The sequence below is a fragment of the Pantherophis guttatus genome, chromosome 4 (genome assembly GCF_059756535.1).
Source record: "Pantherophis guttatus breed Tessera chromosome 4, ASM5975653v1, whole genome shotgun sequence".
Classification (NCBI taxonomy): Eukaryota; Metazoa; Chordata; class Lepidosauria; order Squamata; family Colubridae; genus Pantherophis; species Pantherophis guttatus.
Genome location: NC_142066.1, coordinates 140,024,228 through 140,047,743, shown reverse-complemented (window position 1 = coordinate 140,047,743; position 23,516 = coordinate 140,024,228). Strand labels below are relative to the sequence as shown.

General features: G+C 36.1%; 1 protein-coding gene across 50 annotated transcripts in view; it reads right to left on the bottom strand.

The window, feature by feature from the left end:
• The window catches only part of SVIL (supervillin), a 173,912-nt gene that overhangs the window by 2,075 nt on the left and 148,321 nt on the right, over window positions 1–23,516 (bottom strand). For 49 of the 50 annotated variants that reach the window (XM_087892926.1, XM_087892935.1, XM_087892942.1 and 46 more), the window contains 17 exons: window positions 22,372–22,549; window positions 21,367–21,539; window positions 20,198–20,353; window positions 18,867–19,003; window positions 18,272–18,419; window positions 17,992–18,137; window positions 15,390–15,565; window positions 14,229–14,370; window positions 13,414–13,690; window positions 12,753–12,904; window positions 10,527–10,632; window positions 8,821–9,028; window positions 7,158–7,291; window positions 6,435–6,590; window positions 5,574–5,717; window positions 1,637–1,758; window positions 35–190 (listed from right to left, as the gene is read on the bottom strand). In XM_087892926.1, the coding sequence (XP_087749052.1) occupies window positions 35–190; window positions 1,637–1,758; window positions 5,574–5,717; window positions 6,435–6,590; window positions 7,158–7,291; window positions 8,821–9,028; window positions 10,527–10,632; window positions 12,753–12,904; window positions 13,414–13,690; window positions 14,229–14,370; window positions 15,390–15,565; window positions 17,992–18,137; window positions 18,272–18,419; window positions 18,867–19,003; window positions 20,198–20,353; window positions 21,367–21,539; window positions 22,372–22,549 (2,711 nt within the window). The remainder of the gene's footprint in view (window positions 1–34; window positions 191–1,636; window positions 1,759–5,573; window positions 5,718–6,434; window positions 6,591–7,157; window positions 7,292–8,820; window positions 9,029–10,526; window positions 10,633–12,752; window positions 12,905–13,413; window positions 13,691–14,228; window positions 14,371–15,389; window positions 15,566–17,991; window positions 18,138–18,271; window positions 18,420–18,866; window positions 19,004–20,197; window positions 20,354–21,366; window positions 21,540–22,371; window positions 22,550–23,516) is intronic. The other variant, XR_015734081.1, reaches the window with a different exon arrangement.

Below are 23,516 nucleotides of genomic sequence, written 5' to 3'. Positions count from 1 at the left end.
AGGAATACAATACAGTTAGTTACTTCTAGTTTACCTCAAAGTCCTCATTCGAAAGGTAGATTTCAAGATTAAGTGGGTCTACTCCCTCGGGAAGAGGCCTTGCTAAGAGATCAGCAAGTGGATAAAACTTTTGGCACAGCTTGGCCAGCACGTCTTCTACCAGGATGATCTGATTAGAAGCTTCAGCATCCTGAGGAAGAATCAGAGATCACAGAACAAAATAATCCAAATAAGCAAAAATAATCTGAACCAAGCAGTTTCACACTAAGTTTGAATTCTTCAGGGAAGCTAAGCTGTGGGTTATTACCGCCAACTTAACCAAGTAATCTCTACAGAGAAATCAAATTTGTTTGTTTATTTGTTTGTTTATTAGAATAGAATAGAACAGAACAGAACAGAACAGCAGTTGGAAGGGATCTTGGAGGTCTTCTAATCCAAGTCATAGGCCTCCATTCCACATACTATCCTATTCAACGTATTTATAAGTACTTAGATTGGCAAATTAAAAGAAACATTTATCAAGTTTGCAAAAGACACCTGAATCCAAAAGACTGAGAACATTACAGATATATTTGTACAATAAGCAGAAAGTAGCAATGTGAATTTCAATAGAAACAAATTCATAGTCTTGTATTTGGATCAGAAAAACCAGAGACATAAATGTAAGACTGGAGAGCCATACTGATCAGCAAAAGGATCAGAGAGTCTTGGTACTTCATAACCTGAGCAGGAGCCAAGACTGTTATGCAGGTGGGGGGAAAAAAAGCAATGAAATCCTACACTATATAAACCAAGGTTTTATGTCAGGATCAAAAGAAAAGTTTCTTTCTACTCGGCATTGGTCAGACCACATCTAAAATATTTTATTCTGATTCTAGCACCACATTTTAAGATAGGCAAACTGGACTACCAGAAAGAAATATGGTAACAGAGGAAGAACAGCTAGAACTATATTGCAAGGAGGCAGATTTTGATTGAACAAACAGAATTTTCTACTGTAATAGCTGTCTGACAGATGGTTTTGAAAAGAGAGGACATCCTTTTGCTGGAGATGTTTAAAGAAAGGGTGGAAGGCCATCTGTCAGGAATGCACTAATAGTGGGGTTTTTTTTGACCTGGGCAGGGAGTTGTTCGGGTTGGTCTCTAAGAATCTTTACATTCTATAAAAAGATCTCTGGTATCATATTCTCTTTAATTGGCTCAGTCTTAAATTTCATGCTTTATTTACAAATTAATATTCTCCCATTGTTACCTTAAATTTTTATTGCAGCCTACATATTTCTAAATAAAGCGCTCTATTATATTACAAAGGAAAAGGTGCAACTATCACAAACTCCAGCTTTTCACAAACAAGAAATCCATTTCCTGAGAAAGATAAGGAGTAACTCCTGGCCCATTATCTAACAGCTTTTAGTTTATTGTTGTTTTAGCACTAATATATTTCCTTGAGCCTTGGGAAATTAATGAATAGGTAATAAAACCTCCCCTCCTTATTGTTTTAACTCATTGCCCTGAAAAAGCTTCAAGCACTCTATCCTGGTTAACCCCCTGGATTTTTGTGCCTCCTACCATGATGCTCCAGCATGTCCAAATGCAGATAGAAAACTGAGAAAGCTGAAGAGAAAAGTTCATTTACCATTTCGGTGATTTCAGCAATGTCATCTCTGTGTTCCCAGCTGGGAAACATATTAGTAAATGTCAAAGGCTCAAGACCAGCATGGATTAGATAAGATTTAGGAGGATTCTTCACGTTCTTTCCTATACATTAAGAAAAAAGTGTTACTCACAAAATAAATTATTGCTGATATTTCCTCTTTACTATTCTGAATTATTTATGAGCAAACACAAGACCAAACTCTTTATACTGTGGTAGACATTTCAAACATAATGATTTTAGCATGTATAACACTAAAGAAACCAAATTATTTTATGGACAGTGGGAAGCTGCTTGACTGCTTCAAGAATGTGTCCCCTGCCCAACTTCCCTGGGTTTTCAATACATAAGTAACATTAATAAATTCTTTTATGTGGGGCATCGTAGATGTGGATTCCTTCCTCAGATCTAACCAGCTTTCTCTTCCTGCTTCTGAATGGGATCAGGTTATTTTTTTTGGCCTTCTATCTTTTTCTGTTTCAAGTTTTTCATTATTATAGTTGGCTGCACACTTAGCTAGAAGTTTAGACCGGATTTGGCATTTTTATCCACCTATCAACTCCTCCCAAGAACATGGGATAGGCAGATGTTATTTTTTGATGGTATTAAAAGTATTGTTGCAAGATGTAGACAATCATCATCATCATGATTATTATTTAAGATTTAATCTTTAATTCGATTCACAGTCTGGCACTGGTAAAAACTTAACAGTTCAAGTTCTAACTAAGGACCTAAGAGCTGCTAAAGTAACAGCTTTATATAGGCAGTTTTGAGTAAGGTGCTATGTAAAGTATTAATCTTAGTGTGAATGTGGGTAAATATTTATAGGAGCATTGCATAAATTCAAAATTTCCATGTACCTAGGCAGCCGTTTGGGTATTGCTCCAAGGGATCCTGTTGGTACAATCATTGATTTCTACCTCCACAATCGCTCAACTTCAATTTGCAAATCACAGTATTTCGTTATTTTCTCTACTTGTTTGTCTTCAATTTGTGCATTCATCTGGTATTGCAGTATCAATGAACCAGACTTTTTTCTTTTCCACAATAGTGATGTCAAAAGTGCTGTGGGCCAAATGTCTGTCTATTTGGATTTGAAAGTACCACAAGATCTTGGCCTGTTTATTTTCAAGAACTTTGTCAATTTGGGGTGCCCAGTAATTTTTGCTGCATTCAAACCAAACTTCTGGCAAAGCTTCCAGTATATGATTTTGGCAACTCGATCATGACATTGAAAATAATCAGTTTGTGAGATTTTGCTGCAGCATTATTATTATTATTATTATTATTATTATTATTATTATTATTATTATTATTGTTGTTGTTGTTGTTGTTGTTGTTGTTGTTATTGTTGTTATTGTTATTGAAGATTTAAAATTTAATCTTCAATCCGATTCATAGTCTGGGACTGATAAAAACTTAACATTTCAAATCCCAACCAAACATCTAAGAGCTCTTGTTATTTTATTATTATTATAAACTTTTATTCATTAAACATGAAACTCAGTCAACTGAACATTTTAAAATGTATCACAAATATCAGTGACTGTCTCCAACGGTTGATACGGGTTGCTGCCAGCATCCTAGGTATTGACCAAGTATCTTCTTAAAATGTATGTTGTTCCAAGTAGCGCAGTCTTTTTTCTTTTTTTTTTTAAATTTTTGATTTATATGCCGCCCTTCTCCGGAGACTCAGGGCGGCTTACAATGCGTTAAGCAATAGCCTTCATACTTTTGTATATTTATACAAAGTCAGTTTATTGCCCCCACAAACTGGGTCCTCATTTTATCTACCTTAGAAAGGATGGAAGGCTGAGTCAACCTTGAGCCTGGTGAGATTCGAACTTACAGTAATTGCAGACAGCTGGTGTTAATCACAATGCTTTTAGTCTGCTGAGCCACCAGGCCCTTTTGAAGTTCCACTGATGTTATTGTAGGAAGCTGCAATTTCTTGAGTACTTTGTAAAATTCTTGGACATGGTCCCAAGTGCCCTGCTGACAATGGGTATCACTGTCACATGTTTCATCCATAATCATGTAGTTTCAATGGCCAGGTTGCGATATTTCGTGATTTTTTTCCAGTTCTCTCTCTCCAACTCTGGCATCTCCTGGTACAGTGACATTAATAAACTCTACGCTTCGGTATTATTATTATTATTATTATTATTATTATTGGTTAATCTTTAGTGAGATTCACAGCCTTTGAGGCTGGTTCATAGCTCAGCAGCTCGAGTCCTAACCAAGGACCTAGGAACTGTTAAGGTATCGTCGGAGGATGTAAGCTGTTCCAAGTAAGGTGGTTTTTTGTAGAGTCAAAATGTTCAAGTCCGGCTAATTTAGAATTTCTAAATAGCGGGGTAGCCCTTTGGGAATTGCTCCAAGGGCTCCAATTACAATCAGGACAACACATCATCATCATCATCATCATTATTATCTTTATTATTATTATTGTAATGTTCATGTTTCAGAACACTTTATATGCTAAATTTCAAGAATCTAGATAATCAGTCTTTTGGGAAATTCAATACATGAACAGTTGAGATGCTTGGAAGAAAAATGAAATGTAATAAATTTGATTCCATGGCACAACATAAGTACACAAATAAAATGCTGTAATTTATTATACTCTGTTACAGACAAATATTTAACACATTCTTCCTCTTATATAATAATACAAACTTTTCTGAACAACATATAATGCTAAATGTTCTAAACTCATCAGGAAAGATGGCCTATGGGTTTTTCTGTTTTTTTCTAGACATGATAATACTTGAAGAATTATCATTCTGTTGTAAAAAAGAAGCAAATGTTAATGTGGAATTTGTTAGGGGATTTTTTAAAACATGAAATGTCAAATGTGTATATAGCAGTTAGTTACTAACAATTCATTTGAATTTGCATTTACTTTTTATGTTTAATTAAAAGTAACCAGGTGTTCACATATAGCTAAGGAAGGTGCTTGAATCTGGCAGGGAATATTCTATAACTCCCTTATGTTTTCTAATCTGATATGCAGTTCTGCTAAAATTCATTTTGCTAGCTGTTCTTCATGTCCAGGGCAACACAATTTTTATTTAATTATTTATTTATTTATTGGTTCAATTTATATGCCGCTGTTCTCTGGAGACTCAGGGTGGCTTACAGTGCGTTAAGCAATAGCCTTCATACTTTTGTATATACCTGCTTAGTAGGGCTTTCGCCCCCCCCCAAGCGGTGTTATTTTTTATACAAAGTCAGCTTATTGCCCCCACAATCCGGGTCCTCATTTTACCTACCTCGAAAGGATGGAAGGCTGAGTCAACCTTTAGCCTGGTGAGATTTGAACTTGCAGTAATTGCAGGCAGCTGGTGTTACTTAACAGCACTTTAGTCTGCTGCGCCACCAAGGCTCTTGTTTTGGAAAGTAATGTATGATTCCCAACGCTTAACTGCATAATTTAGTCTTGATTATTAGTCTCAAAAATTGTATTAAGAGAATGTGAAATTTCTGGCATTCAAGGGTTCTAGAATATGGTAGGATAAACCTTCATAGAAGGAAATGTCAAGAATTTTGGACTATTCTTAATCCTGCCAATCTTTTAGGAAGATTACTGAAAACTTATTGGAATGGTTAGGACTACCCATAGGGATAGAAATTTTCAGAAGTACACTCTGCTCCAGCTCACACAGCAATCTAAATTTGGTTCATTGCTGCATATATTGTACCTCTCCCAGCCTTAATATTTTAAGATTGGGAATCAAGGAGATTAAGCTGCCACACACTTACTTCATAGTCACATTGTTTCACTGTGCATTTTCCCCATTCCTGTTCCACATCATTAAGCAAAATCTACCTTGATGATACTATTTTTGGCTGCCTATCTTTCTCTCTTCCTGGGCTGCATCAGCACCATTTCGAACATACCTGTATTTATTATTACCTTTACAGTACTGTAGGACAGTCTCCATGGCACATTTCCTGTCTGAAGCCCACCGGATTCGGGCAGATCCTGCAATTTTGTTTTCCACTGGCCACCAACCTTGCCAGAGATATACTTCGTGGTGATTGTCAACAAGGAAGAGAACTGCACAGATTAAATCAATGTTATTTTTCAAAGGGCATTCCAAAGACTACACACATAGATGACCTAAACCAAGATAGATATACACCTAGTCTGCACGTTTAGAAGTTCTCTAAGTACCTGGGGAAAGGCAACATTTACTTTGGAAATAATATCAAGTTCGGTTCTGCAGCAATATGAAAGGGGTTGAGAGGATGAAGAGCTTCACCCAGGCTTACATAACATAGCAGTATAAACTGCTATCCTCACCTGACAAATCGACAAATCAAATGCAGGAAATTTGTTGCCTTTCCTAAAGTGCAATAGTGATTTTTCCTCGGATGTCTCAGATGAAATTCTTATTTATTTAGAGAACTATCATTTTGCCTGTTGCGCTAAGTTTCAGTTCTCCATATGGTTATGGTGATGATAATTATAAATCCTTCACAAATATTGTATGATACAAAGGCAATGAAAATATACTTGGCATGCTACTGCACACATATTTTCATTTTTTTTTCACATTTAAACAAAAGCATATTTCTAGAAACAAGGATTTTCAGATGTTCAACATATATAATTTTGTATCATTATTAATCCTGTACCACAGAGGTGGGGAACAATGGCCCTTTTATGACTTGTGGACTTCAAGTCCCAGAATTCCTGACCAAGCATGAAATCCACAGGTAATAAAAGGCCATAGTTCCCCAACCCTGGTGTACCCTAAATAAGTTAACTTACCTGGCTGGGGGGCTGTGTAGAGGTCTTCCTGAAGGAAGGGCATAGAATTAACCACAGAGGGGTCTCTTGATGGATAAATATACTCAGTGGCTGAGAATTCTCCTGATGAACTTCCAAAGATAAACAGGCGAGGTGTAAAATTAAACTTCCCAGGATCTTTAAAAAGAAAAACAAGATGTTTAAATTAGAAAAGTACATACAATTTGGATGTTACATTTTTTTTCTGCCCAAATCTTATAAAAATGAATAATGGAAATAAGTGAATAATAGGATTGGTAATGTAGATGTAAACTCTTGAAAACTTAATCTGACTTTCATTGAACTTCTGACAAGTAGATTTTTAAATATATTAATATGGATGTAATAAATTGGTTTACTTTCTTTGAAAACAGATTCACATTAGTTTGCATTTTTTCCCCAGAAAAACTTATGAAAATTCATCTAAATTTCATATAAATTCATATAAATTTCCGCACTTACGGATTTTATAGGTTATCCTACCTAATGTACTTATTTTACTCTAATACATTCATTTTTGTATGCAGAATTTTAAAATCAAGATACTACTTGAGTTCAGTTAAAATGTTTTACATAAAATATGATCCAATACATTTTGATCACATTCTTCAGTTTTTGATAGACACTGATTTTTAAAAAGATTAATGAGATTTAAAAGATCTTGGCCATCTTAAAGACATCCCAAGAAAACAACCCTAACCCTACCTTGCAACATGCAGTCATAGGCTTTTCGGTCTCTTCTTCCTAAGGCATCCCAGAATCCCATTGGCTCTGTTCCTTCATCATATTCATGTATTGTCACTTTGCTACTACTGTGCAATCCTGCTTCCAACGGACATCTACAATACAATTATCAGTCCGTCAGATTCAGAATTAGTAATCTAGCATAATTCATACCAAGAACCAATCATTTTGAGAGAAATCTAAGGAGGAACTGAGGGAAAATCTCTTGCCCAGCTTCATCATCTCTCTTATCTCTTTTCATAAAAGGACATCTGCTCCCTTTTGCAAATGATGCTCACTTAACCACATACGCTGAATTCGTTTTCTAATTTAAGGGCAACAATGCATTCCTTCTGAATCATTCTCAAGGTACAGCATTCAGCTCTCTAAAGCATTCAATCAGATGCTGTGGCAAAGCCCTCTAACATATTGTGACTACCACTCTTTTTTTATAATGCTCTACTGACTCTGAATATAGAACTCCCATAAAATCCTCACAACTATTAAATGTTAATAGACAGACTTCAAAAATGGGATATAATTTGTTGTTAGCCCATTTGTTAGTAAACAGCAAAATTTGTGGCAGTCAGTAAATGCTATAAAGTAATAATTCATTGTATTAAAAAATACATTTTTATCCATTCAAAATCTATTGCTAATTAATTACACTGGATAAATGAGTTTCAATTTTAGGAAGCGGACAGAGAAAAGCTTTACTTAATTCATCTTCTCCATACCATTAGTAATAGACAACTACAGAGCCGAAAAGCTTTAAAACTTAAAGAACAGTGGACTACAATTGGGAAGATCAAGGCTCAAATCCTACTTTAGCTCATGAGAAGATCTTAAGGAGATTACGGCTATTCAGCCTGACCCATTTCATGGGATTGTTGAGAAGCTAAATCGAACATCAAATTCATGTACAGTATAACCATCTTGAATTTCTTAGAGCAATGGCAGTGAATAAAGATGACATAGAATTGTTTATTGGCTTTGCTATTTTTAATTTTAATTTTAATTATGTATGTATATGAAGTCATATCTATGGTGAAGTGGAAAAATATCTGAAGCCAGTTTAGAAATCTCTTACATAAGTAACATAATTTTAAATATTACCCTAGTGCAGTGATGGCTAACCTTTTTGCAGTCACGTGCCAAAAGCAGGGAGAGCTTAGCGGGTGTCACGTGTGTGTTTGCCCACACCCATAATTCAAAGCGGCCTCCCCGGTGCATGCACACGCGAACCTCCCCCCTGCACTCCCTCCCGCTTTTGGCACACGATGGCACAGTGGGCCCAGTAGGCCCATTTTTCACCCTCCCAAGGCTCCTGAGGCTTTCTTGGAGCCTGGGGAGGATGAAAACAGCCTTCCCCACCCACCCGAGACCCTCTGGAGGCCGGAAACAGTCAGTTTCCCGACTTCCGGTGGACCCGGAAGCCTGAAAATCATCTGGCTGGCACGCACATGCGCGCTGGAGCTAAGCTAGGGCAATGTTAGTGTGCCTACAGATATGGCTCCATGTGCCACCTGTGGCACATGTGCCATAGATTTGCCATCACGGCCCTAGTGCATGATCATTTTTCATCCCTGGGTAGAGTTGACAAGTTCTACATAAGCAACCACAGAGCAATAGTTCTTCTACTTACTGTTCTTTTATTTTGTTGGCTGCTGTTCTTCCTACTTCCTTGGTATGTGGCTGGGCTTTGCAGCCATGCCACAAATAAATAAGGGCTTTGTTGATATTGAGAACAATCATTGAAGTCCTAGATCTCAGGCTGCTACAGTGGCAGGCTACTTCAAGCAAATTCCCTTCAACAGGAACTTCTCCTCGAACGCAATACAGTCGCCAATCACCTGCATTAAAGACACAGATTTATTATGCACTTGTCAAGCTGGCTTGTAAATTAATCGTCAAATTTCCCCTGGACAAACTAAAATCAGCAGGAACTGTTTATATAATGAATCTTCATTTTTTTCTTGCTTTGCACTTTGACTGTAGATATGCCAATTCCACAGTGATGATCTCCTATCTGAACAAATTATCAGGATCTCATAAAAGTAGAGGTTAAAATTCAGTAAGTTACATTATACTCAAATCAACCAGGGGCTTATCTATTTCAGAAATGTTTATCCACTGACTGGCAATGGTGTATTCACATTTTTATTATAAGGGAACTTTCCTCATTTATTTATTAAATTTAAATCTAAAAATTTAAATCTAGGCATCTTACAACAAGTTAAATAACAATATCAAAACAATAAAACAATAAATATTGCCATTAAATAGCCAAGAAAGCAGCAGTATACAGTGGGGTAGATGTGGAGCCTTCATTTAATCTAACTACCTCCTGTCTGAAATGCCTCATTGGATCCCAAGTCCAATTGGCAGAACCAGGTTTTCAGGTTCATCCTGAAGGCCAAGAGTCTGTGTAAAGATCTCAACTTTAGTGGCACAATGTACTAGTACACAGGAGGCAGAGAAGAAAAGGTCTTTCTCCTTCACCCCACAAGTTGGAATTCATTGACTGATGGGGTCTGCCCTTTCTATTGATGTGGGAGGGGTGGGCCAAACCCATTGAAGTGAGATGGTTCCTCAATTAACTTGGATCCATGCCATAAATGGCTTCATAAAAGATAATACCTTGAACTGGACCAGTACCAGGAGTATTAAGTGGGTCACCATAGGGGCTCCCAGAACTGTCTGCACTACTATATTCTATGCCAACTGTCACTTCCAAGTATTCTTCTAAGGTAGCTAATTCTAATGTAGAATTAGTTGAGATGACCAAGCCCTGAGCTTTTTCTTGCTTTGCAGTTGGGTTATTTTTGGCTGATAAGAATCACTATACCATCAATCTAGATTTTCATTTTTTTCTTCTTCCTACTACCTCCCCTTTATTGCTGTGGCTAGTCAGTTATTAAAAAGGCAACTTTTCACATATGCTCAAATGTATCAGATTTTCCTAATATTATTTCACTTCCAGGATTAACCCCTAATTTTACATGTAGTCCTTGTTTAGTGACTGGTTCATAGAGCAACTGTTCACAATTTAGATGATGATGAAAAAGTAACTTTATGATCAGTCTTCATATTTACTACCTTTGCAGGTCTGTAAAGGAAGGCTGAAGTAAAATAGTAAGCACTATCACAATTTCACTTAGTGACCGCTTCACTTAATGATTATATTGCTGGCTTCATTGCAACATGAGGATCATCTGTAATGGCTACTGAAATGGCATTTAAACTAAATAATATGGCAAAAGGATTACATTTATGTTTATTTATCACACAAGATCACTCTCCTATCCCTTCAAATTTCAGCAAAACTATTGCAACAAGAAGCTATTTTACTTTGTGTATTTTCTTCTTCCTCTTCCCTTCTTCCTGTATGAACAATCATTCCACCTTGAAAACACTGAAGAAAACATGGAGGCTCTTTTCCTTGAAGAACTTGTACCTGAAAAAAAGTAGCAATTAAAAATCACAACAAATTAAGATTTATGAAAGACCACAGTATAATTGGCTTGAAGGCAATATGCGGACTTTCCTATATATGGGCTTTGCACAGAATGTCTGAACTAAGAAAGGTTAACAAAAAACAGGTCTTATTTGTGGCAGCCCCATTAGGTTAGAATACTAATACTAATTCCATTAAACCCATTAATGCTCAGGCAGGCCACTTGTGCAGTTAAACAATATTATCCAATATAGTATTATTGATTGTACATTAATAATGAGCAAGCAAATTTTCTTGCATTGTTTACATAACTTTTAGAACTGCCCAATTTCTGAACAGTTATATCAGACTCCCTTGAAAAAGTTTCCTTCTAGTGAGAACCTGTTGTTGCTGGCAAATACTTTGCTTTTACAGTTGTTCCCTGGCAACAGGGTTGTTCCCACAAAACTATTCTGCATGGAAAGTTGCCTTTCACAACCCAAACAATAAGTTTATTTAGGTATTATTTATAATAAATGGGATGACAGTGATTCTCTACAGTTTCAGATGAGAATTGTTCCTAGCCTTATTGGGAGGCTGGTAGTACCTGAACCTGGGTTCTTCAGGATAGAAAATTTAAGAGCTCTGTCACTGATCACACAATACCATATACAACTGGTATGCAAATCCATATGTTCAGTGAATTATGACTGCCAAGCTTAGAGCAGGCCCTGTAAAGAGTTTAAAGTTTTTTCAAGCCATGGGATTATTCTTACTATTTATTATCATCTCCTCTGAAAATCTAATGTATTATTAGATACATTTAACTATTTGGTAGTATTGAAACATAGACTTTAAAGTAGATTAAGTACAGGTAATCCTCAATTTACAACCATAATGGAACATGTTCACTATGGTTGTAAATCATGGTGATTGTAAAGTCAGTCACTCATGTGACTGTCTAATTTTGCTATCTTTTTTGTGGAGGTCATTAAGTGAATCACCGTGATCATTAAACAAATTTGAAATTTTGGAAAGGATTATAAATACTTTTGAGGGAAATTACTGTTGTAGTTTCAAGCAATAGCTTAATGATTGGTCATAAATTGAGGACAACCTCTACCTGCACGCAGTCTTCCTCTAAACAAAGTTTGGCTCTTACTTAAAATATAAAAAGTGCATTACTAGCTGACATGTTTGCTGCATCGCCTTGTGCGTTTTCTGTACCCTTCTGATGGCACCTTCATTGGACAAACTCAATGAGAGTCATACATTTCTGAAACTTAAACATTGCATTGGTTACAGTGCTGGAGTCAGTTGAACTGGTCCTTATTTGCTTTGATGAAACTCAGGAACAATGGAGATCTACCCAGGTTGGGAGTGGACAGGCTTTTGATGGCTAGGTCTTTTCTCAATATATTTTCCGGCAAGGGCTTGAATGGAATGCGGCAATGATGCTACATACATGAGGACATGTCACCCAATTTGTCCATAATCTTTCTTAGTTGTTTTTCTTAAAAAGAGTTAACAATTTTTTAAAGAGTTTCTATTACAATATAATCTCAAAATGGTGTGACATCTGTAATGTTTTGCAGTTGGTGTTAGAAGGGTGCTAACAGAGGATTTAGTAGCCATGTATAGCTCAGAAATTTCAGACTGTCCATCCTTGGCCAAAGTGAATTGTATTTTTTCCTGGGAGTCGGGGGGATCATGATATAAAAGAAATTCTACTGGAGTTAAAATAAGCCTCTCCTTGTTTAAGATTTTATAGATTAGGAGAAAGTTTAAAGTATATTTATTCACCCACTAATTTTAATATTGATCCTTATCCATTTACTATGTGTTTTTTTTCAGGATTGTTTTATTACATTTCTGTAAATTGCTCTGTACTATTAAAGACATGGAAGCCTATATACAATAGATCATGGGTGTCAAACTCGCCATGTCACATTGCCGTCACATGATATTTCACGTTTTCCCCATTCACAGAGCTGGGGTGGTTGTAACCTGTGCATGACGCATCCAGACTGCCAGTTTAAAACCCCTGCATTAGATGGATTGCAATATGCTGTTTGAAAGAGTGAAGCTGGAGACCCCAGACTCACAAAACCTATTATTTTGCCAATCTTTGCTTTCTTCACCTGTGCACCTCTCTCTTCATCAAGTTCCACAGTCATCAATGCAGAAGTCCCCTTCTCACTGACAGTAGAATGTCTCCCTTGCCAAAAGAAGTATACACATTTCTCTTTACCAACGACTCTTGTCTGTAAGTCCCCTTTTTGTCTGCTTCCAACTGCAAGATCAAAACAAAGAGGTCATAACTTGGAAGGCAATTATCCAGCTTAGAATTCGCAACCAAAGCCGCACTAACAAACATTATATAAAAGCAATTCGATATGCTGTTCAAAAATACTAGGAGATAAATATTCAGACAGACCAAAAACCTCTGGAGACTGATCAGCATCTCTTGAAACAAATTCAATATGTTTGTGGTATTATGCATGCCCATCATGTCTTATTAAAAATGTGCACAGGTTTTTATGTATAGATTTATATTAACTGGTGCATACATATCACATACACATATATATGACATCACATAGAGAAATGTACACTCATCACTTGTTTTCTGCCTCAGAAGCAAAGCACTTCCTATAAATTAACATGGTAACTCTATAATCAACTCCCAATGGCCTTCAATAGATACATTTGTGGTGAGATACAGGGAGTACTTTCACCTTATTTAAGCATTTCATTTATAGAAGCTTAAGTCATAATAGAAGATGAAGGTATTTTACTGACCTGAAGTGCTCACTAGGTATTTCCACTTGACAACATATGTGTCGCCTTCATGAAATTGTCCAATACTTTGTTTAGGAAGCCTGCTATAATCAAATTCCAGGATGTGCCAGACGTCCACAGAGATGGTGATAATTTCGAATTGTCTCCCATCATCTCCTTCAATGAATCCATAACCACGGCCAATATTTAACCCATCCAAGACAGTGCCAACGGTTGCCTGGGGGACGGGGACCATGAGCAGGACATCATATGGCTTTGTGTCAGATCTGGTTTCTTCCTGTAACAAGACGTAACACATTTAGTCTTAGGCAGCAAGTCCATTGTTCATATCACGATATAAAGCCAACAGTCTTATTACAGCGCTAATGTATAAACAGCTTTTATCAACAATTCACTCACATTGTTCTCCAAAAATTGTATTTCCAAAGAATTGAAAGTAATTCAATTACTCTCTGAGTTTACCTGATACTAGGACTTGGGTTTCTGATGATAAACAGTCTCATGCATGAAGATGTGATTTATTTTTATAAGATATTACCACCACCGCCAATAGCAAAAAATTAAATCAATCTATTATATACTTGCTATATTCTACTGATTATTGTGCAGATTTTTTAAAAAAGTTTCCTAATTATATTTTCATTGGGTTAATCACTAATTTGGCCATTTATAAATTACTTAAAACAACTTCTTTTGCCTAGCTGATTTTTTTAAGCAAGATACCTTTAATGCGAAAAAAATCTCAATACATTTATCAAGTGATTCCTAATAAAATGATTATAAACAAGTAAGAAGATTATAAACAAGTAAGCCACCTTCTGAGAGGATTCAGTGGAATACTTCTCGGGAAGTTTCTTCAATTCAGTCCAATCAAGAAATTTTTCTTTAAACAGTATCGTTTCATTGTGTTCTGTGAGTCTCCCAAAAATGGCCCAATCTGGTCGCCCTTGTCCTTTTCTACATGATCCAAAGAGAGACAAATAGACTGTTCCAACATCATTTAACATTTCATGCTATAAAAGAAAAGTCAGCCAACCAAAACTAACTAAATAAAAAGTATTGGCAAAATATGTAGCTTATAATTTGGCAGTTATGAGTCTTGACTTTTGAAAATTGCCTTCAATATCCTTCCCCCCCTCACCCCCCCCAAAAAAAACCCCAAACAAACCCTGAAGATATAGAGAAGCCAACAGAGGCCTTTGAAGATTTTACCCCCATAAATCTGAGACTGAAGACTCCGACTTTGACCTAGATATCTAAGAACAACCTCAATCTCAAAAAAGTTTGGGCAGTGACACCGAAGAAAATTGAAGAGCAGAAAGTACAGTGGCACAGTACTGCAAGAAAAATCTCCTTGTAAAAAATAATATGTCCTTAATCCTGCAAATTGACTGAATTGTACGTGTATTAGCTGAATGATATGCATATTAGCTATGTTGGGATTAGGGCTGAATTATGAAGCTTCTTTGTATAAATCTCCCTATCTGCAGATAAACAAATACTGGAAACTATTTCTTGGCTAATTATGCTTTAATGACAAGCTATCTTCAATCTACCCTCAAAATGCTCTGCGTCTTGAAATCAACTTCCTCTCGCTCTCAGTTTGGCTTGGCCTTTCTGTCTTTTCTTGTGTATTATAAACTGAAACTCTGATGCCCTAATTTGGCTGATTTTGAACTATATCTATATTATTTTCATACCATATCCGAATTACTTTTTCTACTCAACATGTACATGATTACCTGTTGATTGCCTAGGAGTTACAATTAAGGAACAATTGTACTGGTTTTAATTAGGCTGTATTCCTGCCTACAACAGGATAGTTTTGATGTATATATCCCACAGGTATATGTGGGACAAAAACCTAGGGACATAACTTTCCAATAATTTGAAAAATAATATTGAAATTATTATCCTAACATGTTTCTTTTCTTAAATAAGGATAGCAAAACCATCATTGTCATTAGGTTTGATACCTTGGAATAAGAGGATTGCATTCACCAGGATCCAGGGGATTGATGTCACAATTGGCATAGTCAAAAGTCCCATTCCATAGATGTTTGGCCAACTGGAAGGCAACTTTCCTTTGTGCTAGTGTGACCTCTTTCCCATGCCAAACATACACTTCACTTCCAAAGTCAAACACCAAAACCTAAAAAAGAAAGAGAGAGAACAAGGAAATAAGAAATAATTTTGGAATGGGCAAGAGGAAATACAGAAACAACATTCAATTTTTAGCCAAGCAGTAACAGTTGTGCAGCTTTGAAATGGAGATGAGCACCACCCCCTAGAGTCAGGAACAACTAGCACATATGTGCAAGGGGAACCTTAACCTTTACCTAACAGTTTTTAACATTCATTAAATGAATAAAGATACAGAACAAAGACAAGCTCTGGATTGATTGATAAAGTCTTCATCTGGGGATTTTATGAACTTTTGATGCATATTTTGATACATGCTTATTTGCCTTATTCCAGGTGCCACAAAACATTGGAATGAACTAAAAATGACTATAATGACCACTTCCCCTCTCCTTATTTTAATTAGCCAGACTGATGAGGCATAAAGAGCCTTGGTAGTACAGGGGTTTAAGGCACCCTGTTATTAAGCTTATTAAGACCAGCTGCCTGCAATTACTGCAGGGTTCGAATCTCGCCAAGGCTCAAGGTTGACTCAGCCTTCCATCCTTTCTAAGGTAGGTGAAATGAGGACCCAGTTGTGGGGGCAATAAGCTGACTTTGTATAAATATATACAAAAAGGATGAAGGCTATTGCTGAGCACATTGTAAGCCGCCCTGAGTCTTCGGAGAAGGGCGGCATATAAATCAAATCAAATAAAATAAAATAAAAAAGATGATAATTCTGTTTTTAGGCTAATTGAAAATTTAGCGCAGCATCAAGGCATTAAAGATCCACTGTATTTTGATGAAACAAACCAGTTTTGAATACTGTGATTTGAAGCAGATTTATTTTCAACAAATTATATTTAAGATTACCTAATGTAAATTTAAATACTAGAAACATGATGACTAGTGGTTGATCTAAAATTGAAGTGAGATCTTTGAAACTCCTCCTTAAACTCATATGGAAAGATAAGGAAGAGAAGAAATTGTGTAAATTTAAAGCTGTCTAAAGCTTGTTTTCATAATACAAAGCTGTGTTTTAATGATACATCTGAGGGAGGCCAATCTATAGGAAGCAAACTGTTCCTTGAGTTGGTTATCCTTGGTATCTTTACCACGTCTGCTCTGCATTTTTAAGAAGCCTCTTTGTTTTATGTTACAGACATTTATTTCATTTGCTTCTGCTGCAAAACAAAATAAATTTTAGATTATTTACAATGGAAATACAAATGAAGCAGAACCATATGATGTTCTTTGAATTGCATGGCTTAGCTGATATATGAACTTACTCCATCCCTCTCTACTGTAGTATCTCGGTAAAATATATGATGTGCTACATTTTCCTCTTTCCTCTGTGCCTCTGTTTCACTAGCTGATGTAGTTGTGTATTGGGCAAGTTTTTTCTACAATTCATTCAACTGTGTAAATGTAATGCATTGTTTAGATATGATTGTTTAACAGTCTCCTTACACAAATGCTTCTTGGCTGCCTTCTCTACAAGTCAGAACATTTACAGTCATATAATTTCAATTAAAATAATCACAACATTAGTTTTTTTGTTTTAATAAACGAAGTGTTCCAATTTTAATTATACAAGTTTAATTATTATACTTTAATAGTGCTTATAGCTACCTTACGGACTCTCTTTAGGAACCCAAATATTACAATCTGCTTCTTGTAAGGTTGCTTGGTTTTCTTATTTATTCATTGGAAGCTTTTAGGTTTATACACATTATGTTTGACACAGTGGTGAAATCCAATTTTTTTTTTACTACCGGTTCTGTGGGCGTGGCTTGGTGGGTGTGGCAGGGGAAGGATACTGCAAAATCCCCATTCCCTCCCCACTCCTGGGGGAAAGATATTGCAAAATCTCCATTTCCACCCCACTCTGAGGCCAGTCAGAGGTGGTATTTGCCGGTTCTCCGAACTACTGAAAATTTCCGCTACTGGTTCTCCAGAACCTGTCAGAACCTGTTGGATTTCACCCCTGGTTTGACATTAAAAAAAGACAACCATCTCTGAGCCCAAAGAGGAAAGGAACATTATCATGTGAGAAAAGAAGACACAGGTAGTCCTCAGCTTACAACCACAACTAAGCCCAACATTTCTGTTGATAAGCAAGACAGTTGTTAAGAGTGAGTTTTATGATTTTTCTTGCCAGTTATTAAGTGAAATACTGCAGTTGCTTGCCAAAAGGCTGCAGAAGAGAATTATATAATCCTGGGACATTGCAACAGTCATAAATATGAACCAGTTGCCTAGCATCTGAATTTTGATCATATGACCACAGGAATGCTACGTCGTGTGAGAAAAGGTCATAAATCACTTTTTTCAGTGCCATTGTAACTCTGAATGGTCCCTAAACAAAAGGTTGCATGTTGAGGACTACCTGTATATACATTTTTATCAGCACTTAAGCTGACTCTTTAAGCCTGAAAATGCCTCTTACTATACCTCTTTCGAGTTTAGCAATGTACACTTTGGCATCTTTCCCCAGTGGTCGTCATCAGGAATTAGTTTATCATCAACAAGCCGGTAAATGCAATTTGTTTCTATTATTGCAGCTTCATACATCTCGTCTTCCTCTGGTCTTCCAACCGCTTGAAAGAGGCAGGCAAAATAAACACGTCACCAATGCAGCCCAGGGATGGCAAATTTAAAAAAAAAAAGCAATTTAAGAATATTCTTACAAGAGGAAAATGCATGGAGATGGCAAAAACAAACCCACTCTTACCCTGATAGCTTGTTTGCCCACCAAGGAGTTTCCAGAATTCTTTGGCTGCATGAGTATGAGTATTGATGCCTTCTTCTATGGTCTGTATATAAGGAGCTCTGCAGCCAAGTTCTCGCTTTGTCTGAATTAAAGCTGCGAGCTCTGAAGCCTAAGAAATTGAACATGATTAGCTGAATAGGACTGCCTAAGCTTTGGGGACAATTGGACTATTCAGAAAAGAATGAATGTGTACTTGTTGCTACTTTCATGGGACACACTAAACTGAAAGATGGAAACTGTGTCAAATACAGATAGATTCCCCTGTTTCCATTTTAATGAGAACACAGCCCATTGAACTACAAAAGTCAGAAAGGACTTCCTGTCATTCAAGACTTATTTTTTCTTCTTGAATGTGGACCTCTTTTCCCTAATGATTTTTAGCGAGAAAAAAAGAAAAGAAAAGTGGGTGGTTGGCTGTAAGAATTTTCCCATCGACATTTATACCGTAATTAGAGACATTAAGAATCTTGTGCATGATTATTTTTGCAAATGCCCATGAACCTAACAAAAAAAGATAACCAAGAGTTGTGCTATCTCAGACCTTCCGAGCACTAACCTTGGCTTTTTCTATGACGTTTGCAAACTCTCCTATCCACAGGAAGCAAAACTGTGGCGTGAGTAGCAAGAAACAGTCACCGCTATTAAGTGATGAGGCCCTTGGTTCAACTAATCTAGTTTGGACATGTCTTCTTCCTAAAAAGAAAAAAAATCCAAGAACATCCTATAAATAAGGGACTAGAGGCAACTTTCGGATCTGTTTATTTTAGAAAGAAGACCTTCATCTCAGACAAATACAGTAATATCATTTTCTAAATGACATTTAATGTGTCTTAACAGCAGAAACTGAACATATCCCAGGAATAAAGCGGCTTGAAGCAACCATTCACTTAAGACAAAAATTATCAAGTGTTTTAATTTATAAATTAAATTAAATTCTTGTCATTTTCCTATTACTTATCTCCTTTTCTACTTTTGACTATAACTTTGTTGCTTGTATCTTTACTATTTATATTGTTTTATTTAGTTTCCTAGTATGATTTGTGTTGTTTGCTTATTTAGTATCCTATGACTATCACTAAGTGTTGTATCTTATGATGAATGTATGATCATGATGACTATGATCACGATTTATCATTTATAGCTTTTATGTACACTGAGAGCTTATGTACCGAAGACAAATTCCTTGTGGTCCAATCATACTTGGCCAATAAAGAATTCTGTCCTGTCCTATCCTATCCTATAAAACAGGGTGGGCAATCCATGGTGGTCTGTAATCTCTAAAGTACCTCCCCAAGAATGAGTCTCTAAAACCTGGGAATAAATTGCTCATTTACAGCAGTAAGGTTTTTTAAATATTTAAATGAAGAGCTCAAATAATTAAATTACATTGATCTAGACAAGTTTTCTCTCTCTCTCTCTCTCTCTCTCTCTCTCTCTCTCTCTCTCTCTCTCTCTCCCTCCCCTCCCCTCCCCTCCCCTCCCCCCCTCCTTCCCTCTCTCTCTCTCTCTCCTCTCAGACCAAGTCAACTAACTGGGTCTTTGTTGTGGGGAAAATAGGAGGAGGAAAGAGTATTAATTAGGTATGTTCACTGCCTTGTGTTATTTATAAAAATATAAGGTAAAAGTAATAAACAACTATTTTTAAATTCAAGTCCTTTTACTAATATTGCCAGATTTTAATGTGATTTTTTAAAAATGGTATCTTCCAGGGAACATGATTACTAGATAACAAGTACATTTATTAATGTATTAAACCTGCTTACCAGTGTCTTTCTTTCTCTTTCCCCTTCTTCTCCATAGTTGAAAAAAAAAATCATTGAAACTCCTTGCCAATATTTAACATGTTGCATTTTGGATTAATTAAAAAAATGTACTTATTCCACCTACCTTTGATCTGTAAGAGCATCAGCTTCTTGTACGGGACAGCACTGTTGTTTGAATTCTGCTCCGTCAAATTTACACTACGCAGACTAATATTGCTGAAGTTCTCTTTACTCGCTAAGCCAGCAAGTGCTACTTCTGAGAAATTTGAGTTTGGAGACACTTAAGACAGACGAAGTAGAAAAAAAATGACAGCAAGAAGAGGGGGAAAAAAGAAAATACAGAAAAAATAAATAAGAAAGCAGACACACACACACAAACACAAAACAAAAAAAAGGACGTTATATTTCGTTTCCATATTTATTTAGCTTTTTTTTTTCATGCACTTATATCCAGCCTTTAGTTTTGTTGATGCTGCTGAAAGAGATAACAAAAAACAGGTTGAGCTCAAATTACTCCCTAGTCTGAAGACCCTCACATTTCCAGGAGGAACATGTCAAGATAAAAGTGAAAAGTGGATAGATTGTATCATTAAATATTACCAAAAACAATAAAGTTCAAAAATATGCAAGGCCAGTTTCAATGCTTATTTCGCGTTGCATATATCCAGGTCTTAGCAATTCTGTGGAAAGAGAAAAAGAGACAACTTTTTGTCTGGCCAGAGGACGCTGCTTCATAAAAAATGAGAAATTACATCCTCATTCTCTTTCCCTCTCTTAAATATTGTGGGTTGGCAGTGAAGCTAGGAAATCCAGGTTCTGTGGGGTCCTTGGTGGTCTCTGAGTGTAGTTGTTTTCTTGTAGACCTTAACAAGAAATAAACAATCTTTATGTTTGTGGGCTTCCATTTTGACTTTGTGTACCAGGCATAGGCACCTATCCTATTTATGGTTTGTTTAAGAGTTTTTCATTAATATTCTAAATGGAAATCTCTGATTTAATCCCTGCTTTCTAAGAAATGAAAATTTTATATTGGGAAACTGGATTAAAGGAGCATAATATCAGCATCAACACTGGAATAAAAAAATAACAGTGATGGAAATACAACTTCTATGACTGCTGTCAAGCAAATAAACCATGGTTTACCATTATGACTGAGAAGCATCATGACATACACTTCATGGGTAAATAGAGACAATGGTGCTGTTTTCCTCAAACTGTACCTTAATCTTGACCATCTTGCAGATGAGTCATCTATAAAAGTACACAGAAAGCCGTTTGAAACCTTAAACTTACTTTTTTCAACTTTCATCCGCTTTGACTCCATGAAGGCCACATTTAATCTCTGCTCCGTATATTCATGAAGAATGTCTTCTCTTGCTGCTAGCATTTTTAAAGGGTTCTTAGAAGCCTGGACTCTGCGTGTAGGCCTCACAGCCCGTTTGTGCTCTGTTACTGTAGAAATCAACCTGAAAAGCAAAAGATCTTCCCACTTAACCTACCATTTTTCACCAGCTTTTCTTAAAGGCACTGAATGCAACTAACATCTGAATGTCTTAACCAACATCCAGGAAAGCAAAGGCAAAGGCAACCATGAAGGCTTGTCAGGCAAAATCAGGAGGAGCATAAACTAGGCCAAAATACTCTCTTCTTCCTAACACTTTATTGCTTTATTGTGCCTAAACAATAAAACACATCAGAACTGCTGTGACACCATATAAATCATTCTGAAGAAGCTACAGAGCAATACCTTAACAAAGTGATTAAGACCCACACAATAATGCTTTAAGGTTGGCCTTGTGAGTAGTGGAAGAGTGAATGGTGACATAGCTTCTGCAGTGAAAAAGGAACATGTAAATGCTTATGGAAGGAGAGGTAGATGCCCGTGACTATTTCTTGCATCTGCTTTTCAACCCTGTGATTTGCTCAATATTCCTGTGAATTGATATGACAACCTCAATTAATACGGGAAGTGTTATATTTGGGCTGAAAATTCCCTAAATGCTAATTTAGTAAAATGTTACAACTACTATTTGTCTCTATCTCATTTTCTTCAAATTATGGAGTTTTTATTTTCCAATGTTCTTTCTTTAGCATTCCCTTTGTGAAAATTTGATTCTTCTGTCACCTCCTGAAAATAAAAACTACAAGAAAAACTGGAAATATTCCAACCATAAACACACAGAAAAAAAGTTAATAGAAGTGATAATCCATATTCGCAGCATGATATCTCAGAAATGACTGATTCTTAGTCCTTACCCTTCCACTAATTTTTAAAGGAATGAAAGGGAAACTACTCACTTCGGTGAATTGGGATTAAATATGGCATCAAAGTCTTCATCCAACTCCACAGGCAAAGAGGGAGATGGAAAATTCATGCATCGGTAAAATTTGGAAAATGTTTCTTCATCATCCAATTTCATGACTTCTTTCACAGACTTTCCTGTGACTGTCAAGACTGTCTCCTGCATTCCAGCAACTACAGCACATATTAAGATTATATAGTGATATTGTATATTATAGCAGTCTTTCACTTTAAAATTTCTACCACAAAAACATTCATTTTAGTGCTGGTCTGTCGATTTGGTACATAAAAGCATACCACATTCCTCTCCTGACTGACATTAAGAACACTGATGATTTTATTAACTCAAATAGTTGTAAAGAAGAAATTGACAAATTTAGAAAGTGTGATATGAAACTTTTAACAGCAAAGAGTGGATAATGCAACTTCTTTGATGTCTTGCTTGTAGACCATCTACAAGTATTTTGTTGGCAATACTGGAGAACTAGCAGTTTAGCTAGACAGGCTGGTTTTATACTTTAATCTGAAAGATATACTAGCTATCAGAGCATGAATTTCCTATTGTCAGAGGTTTATAAGCAAATTAAAAGATTTTTTTAAAAATTGGTTGCTGTAACAAATAGAATTTTCTCTAGTGAATATAGAGGTGATGATAATTTTTAGATGTCATAACATCAATGATCAATGATTAAGGGTTATGGGAATGGTTACCTGGGACATTTGAAAACACCAGGTTGGAAAGGATTAGCAACAAGATGGTCAAAATGTATATTCTTTCACTTGAGCTCTTAAGATAATAGTTTAACAGAAATCAGTTATTTTAAGTAAATGTGAGAAACACTCCCTCTCTCTTATCTATTAAAAACTTTAATAGCCAAAGAAGAAGGCAAAAACATGGTAGCAAAAATCTATTTTAATTACTCATCCTGCCCATTTAGTATGAAGTAACTAAGCAAATAACCAAGATATACGTCAAATGAAAATCCAAAGATTAAATTTCAAAACTATCTATGTCTCAGCCATGTTTGTTCCCTGTCATGAGAAATATATTTTGTGTTCTCTGGAACATAATTATTTGTCAGCCATTAAAAAGCCATTATAACATTTTCTAATCTAGTTATGGTTAGCAGGAAGACATACT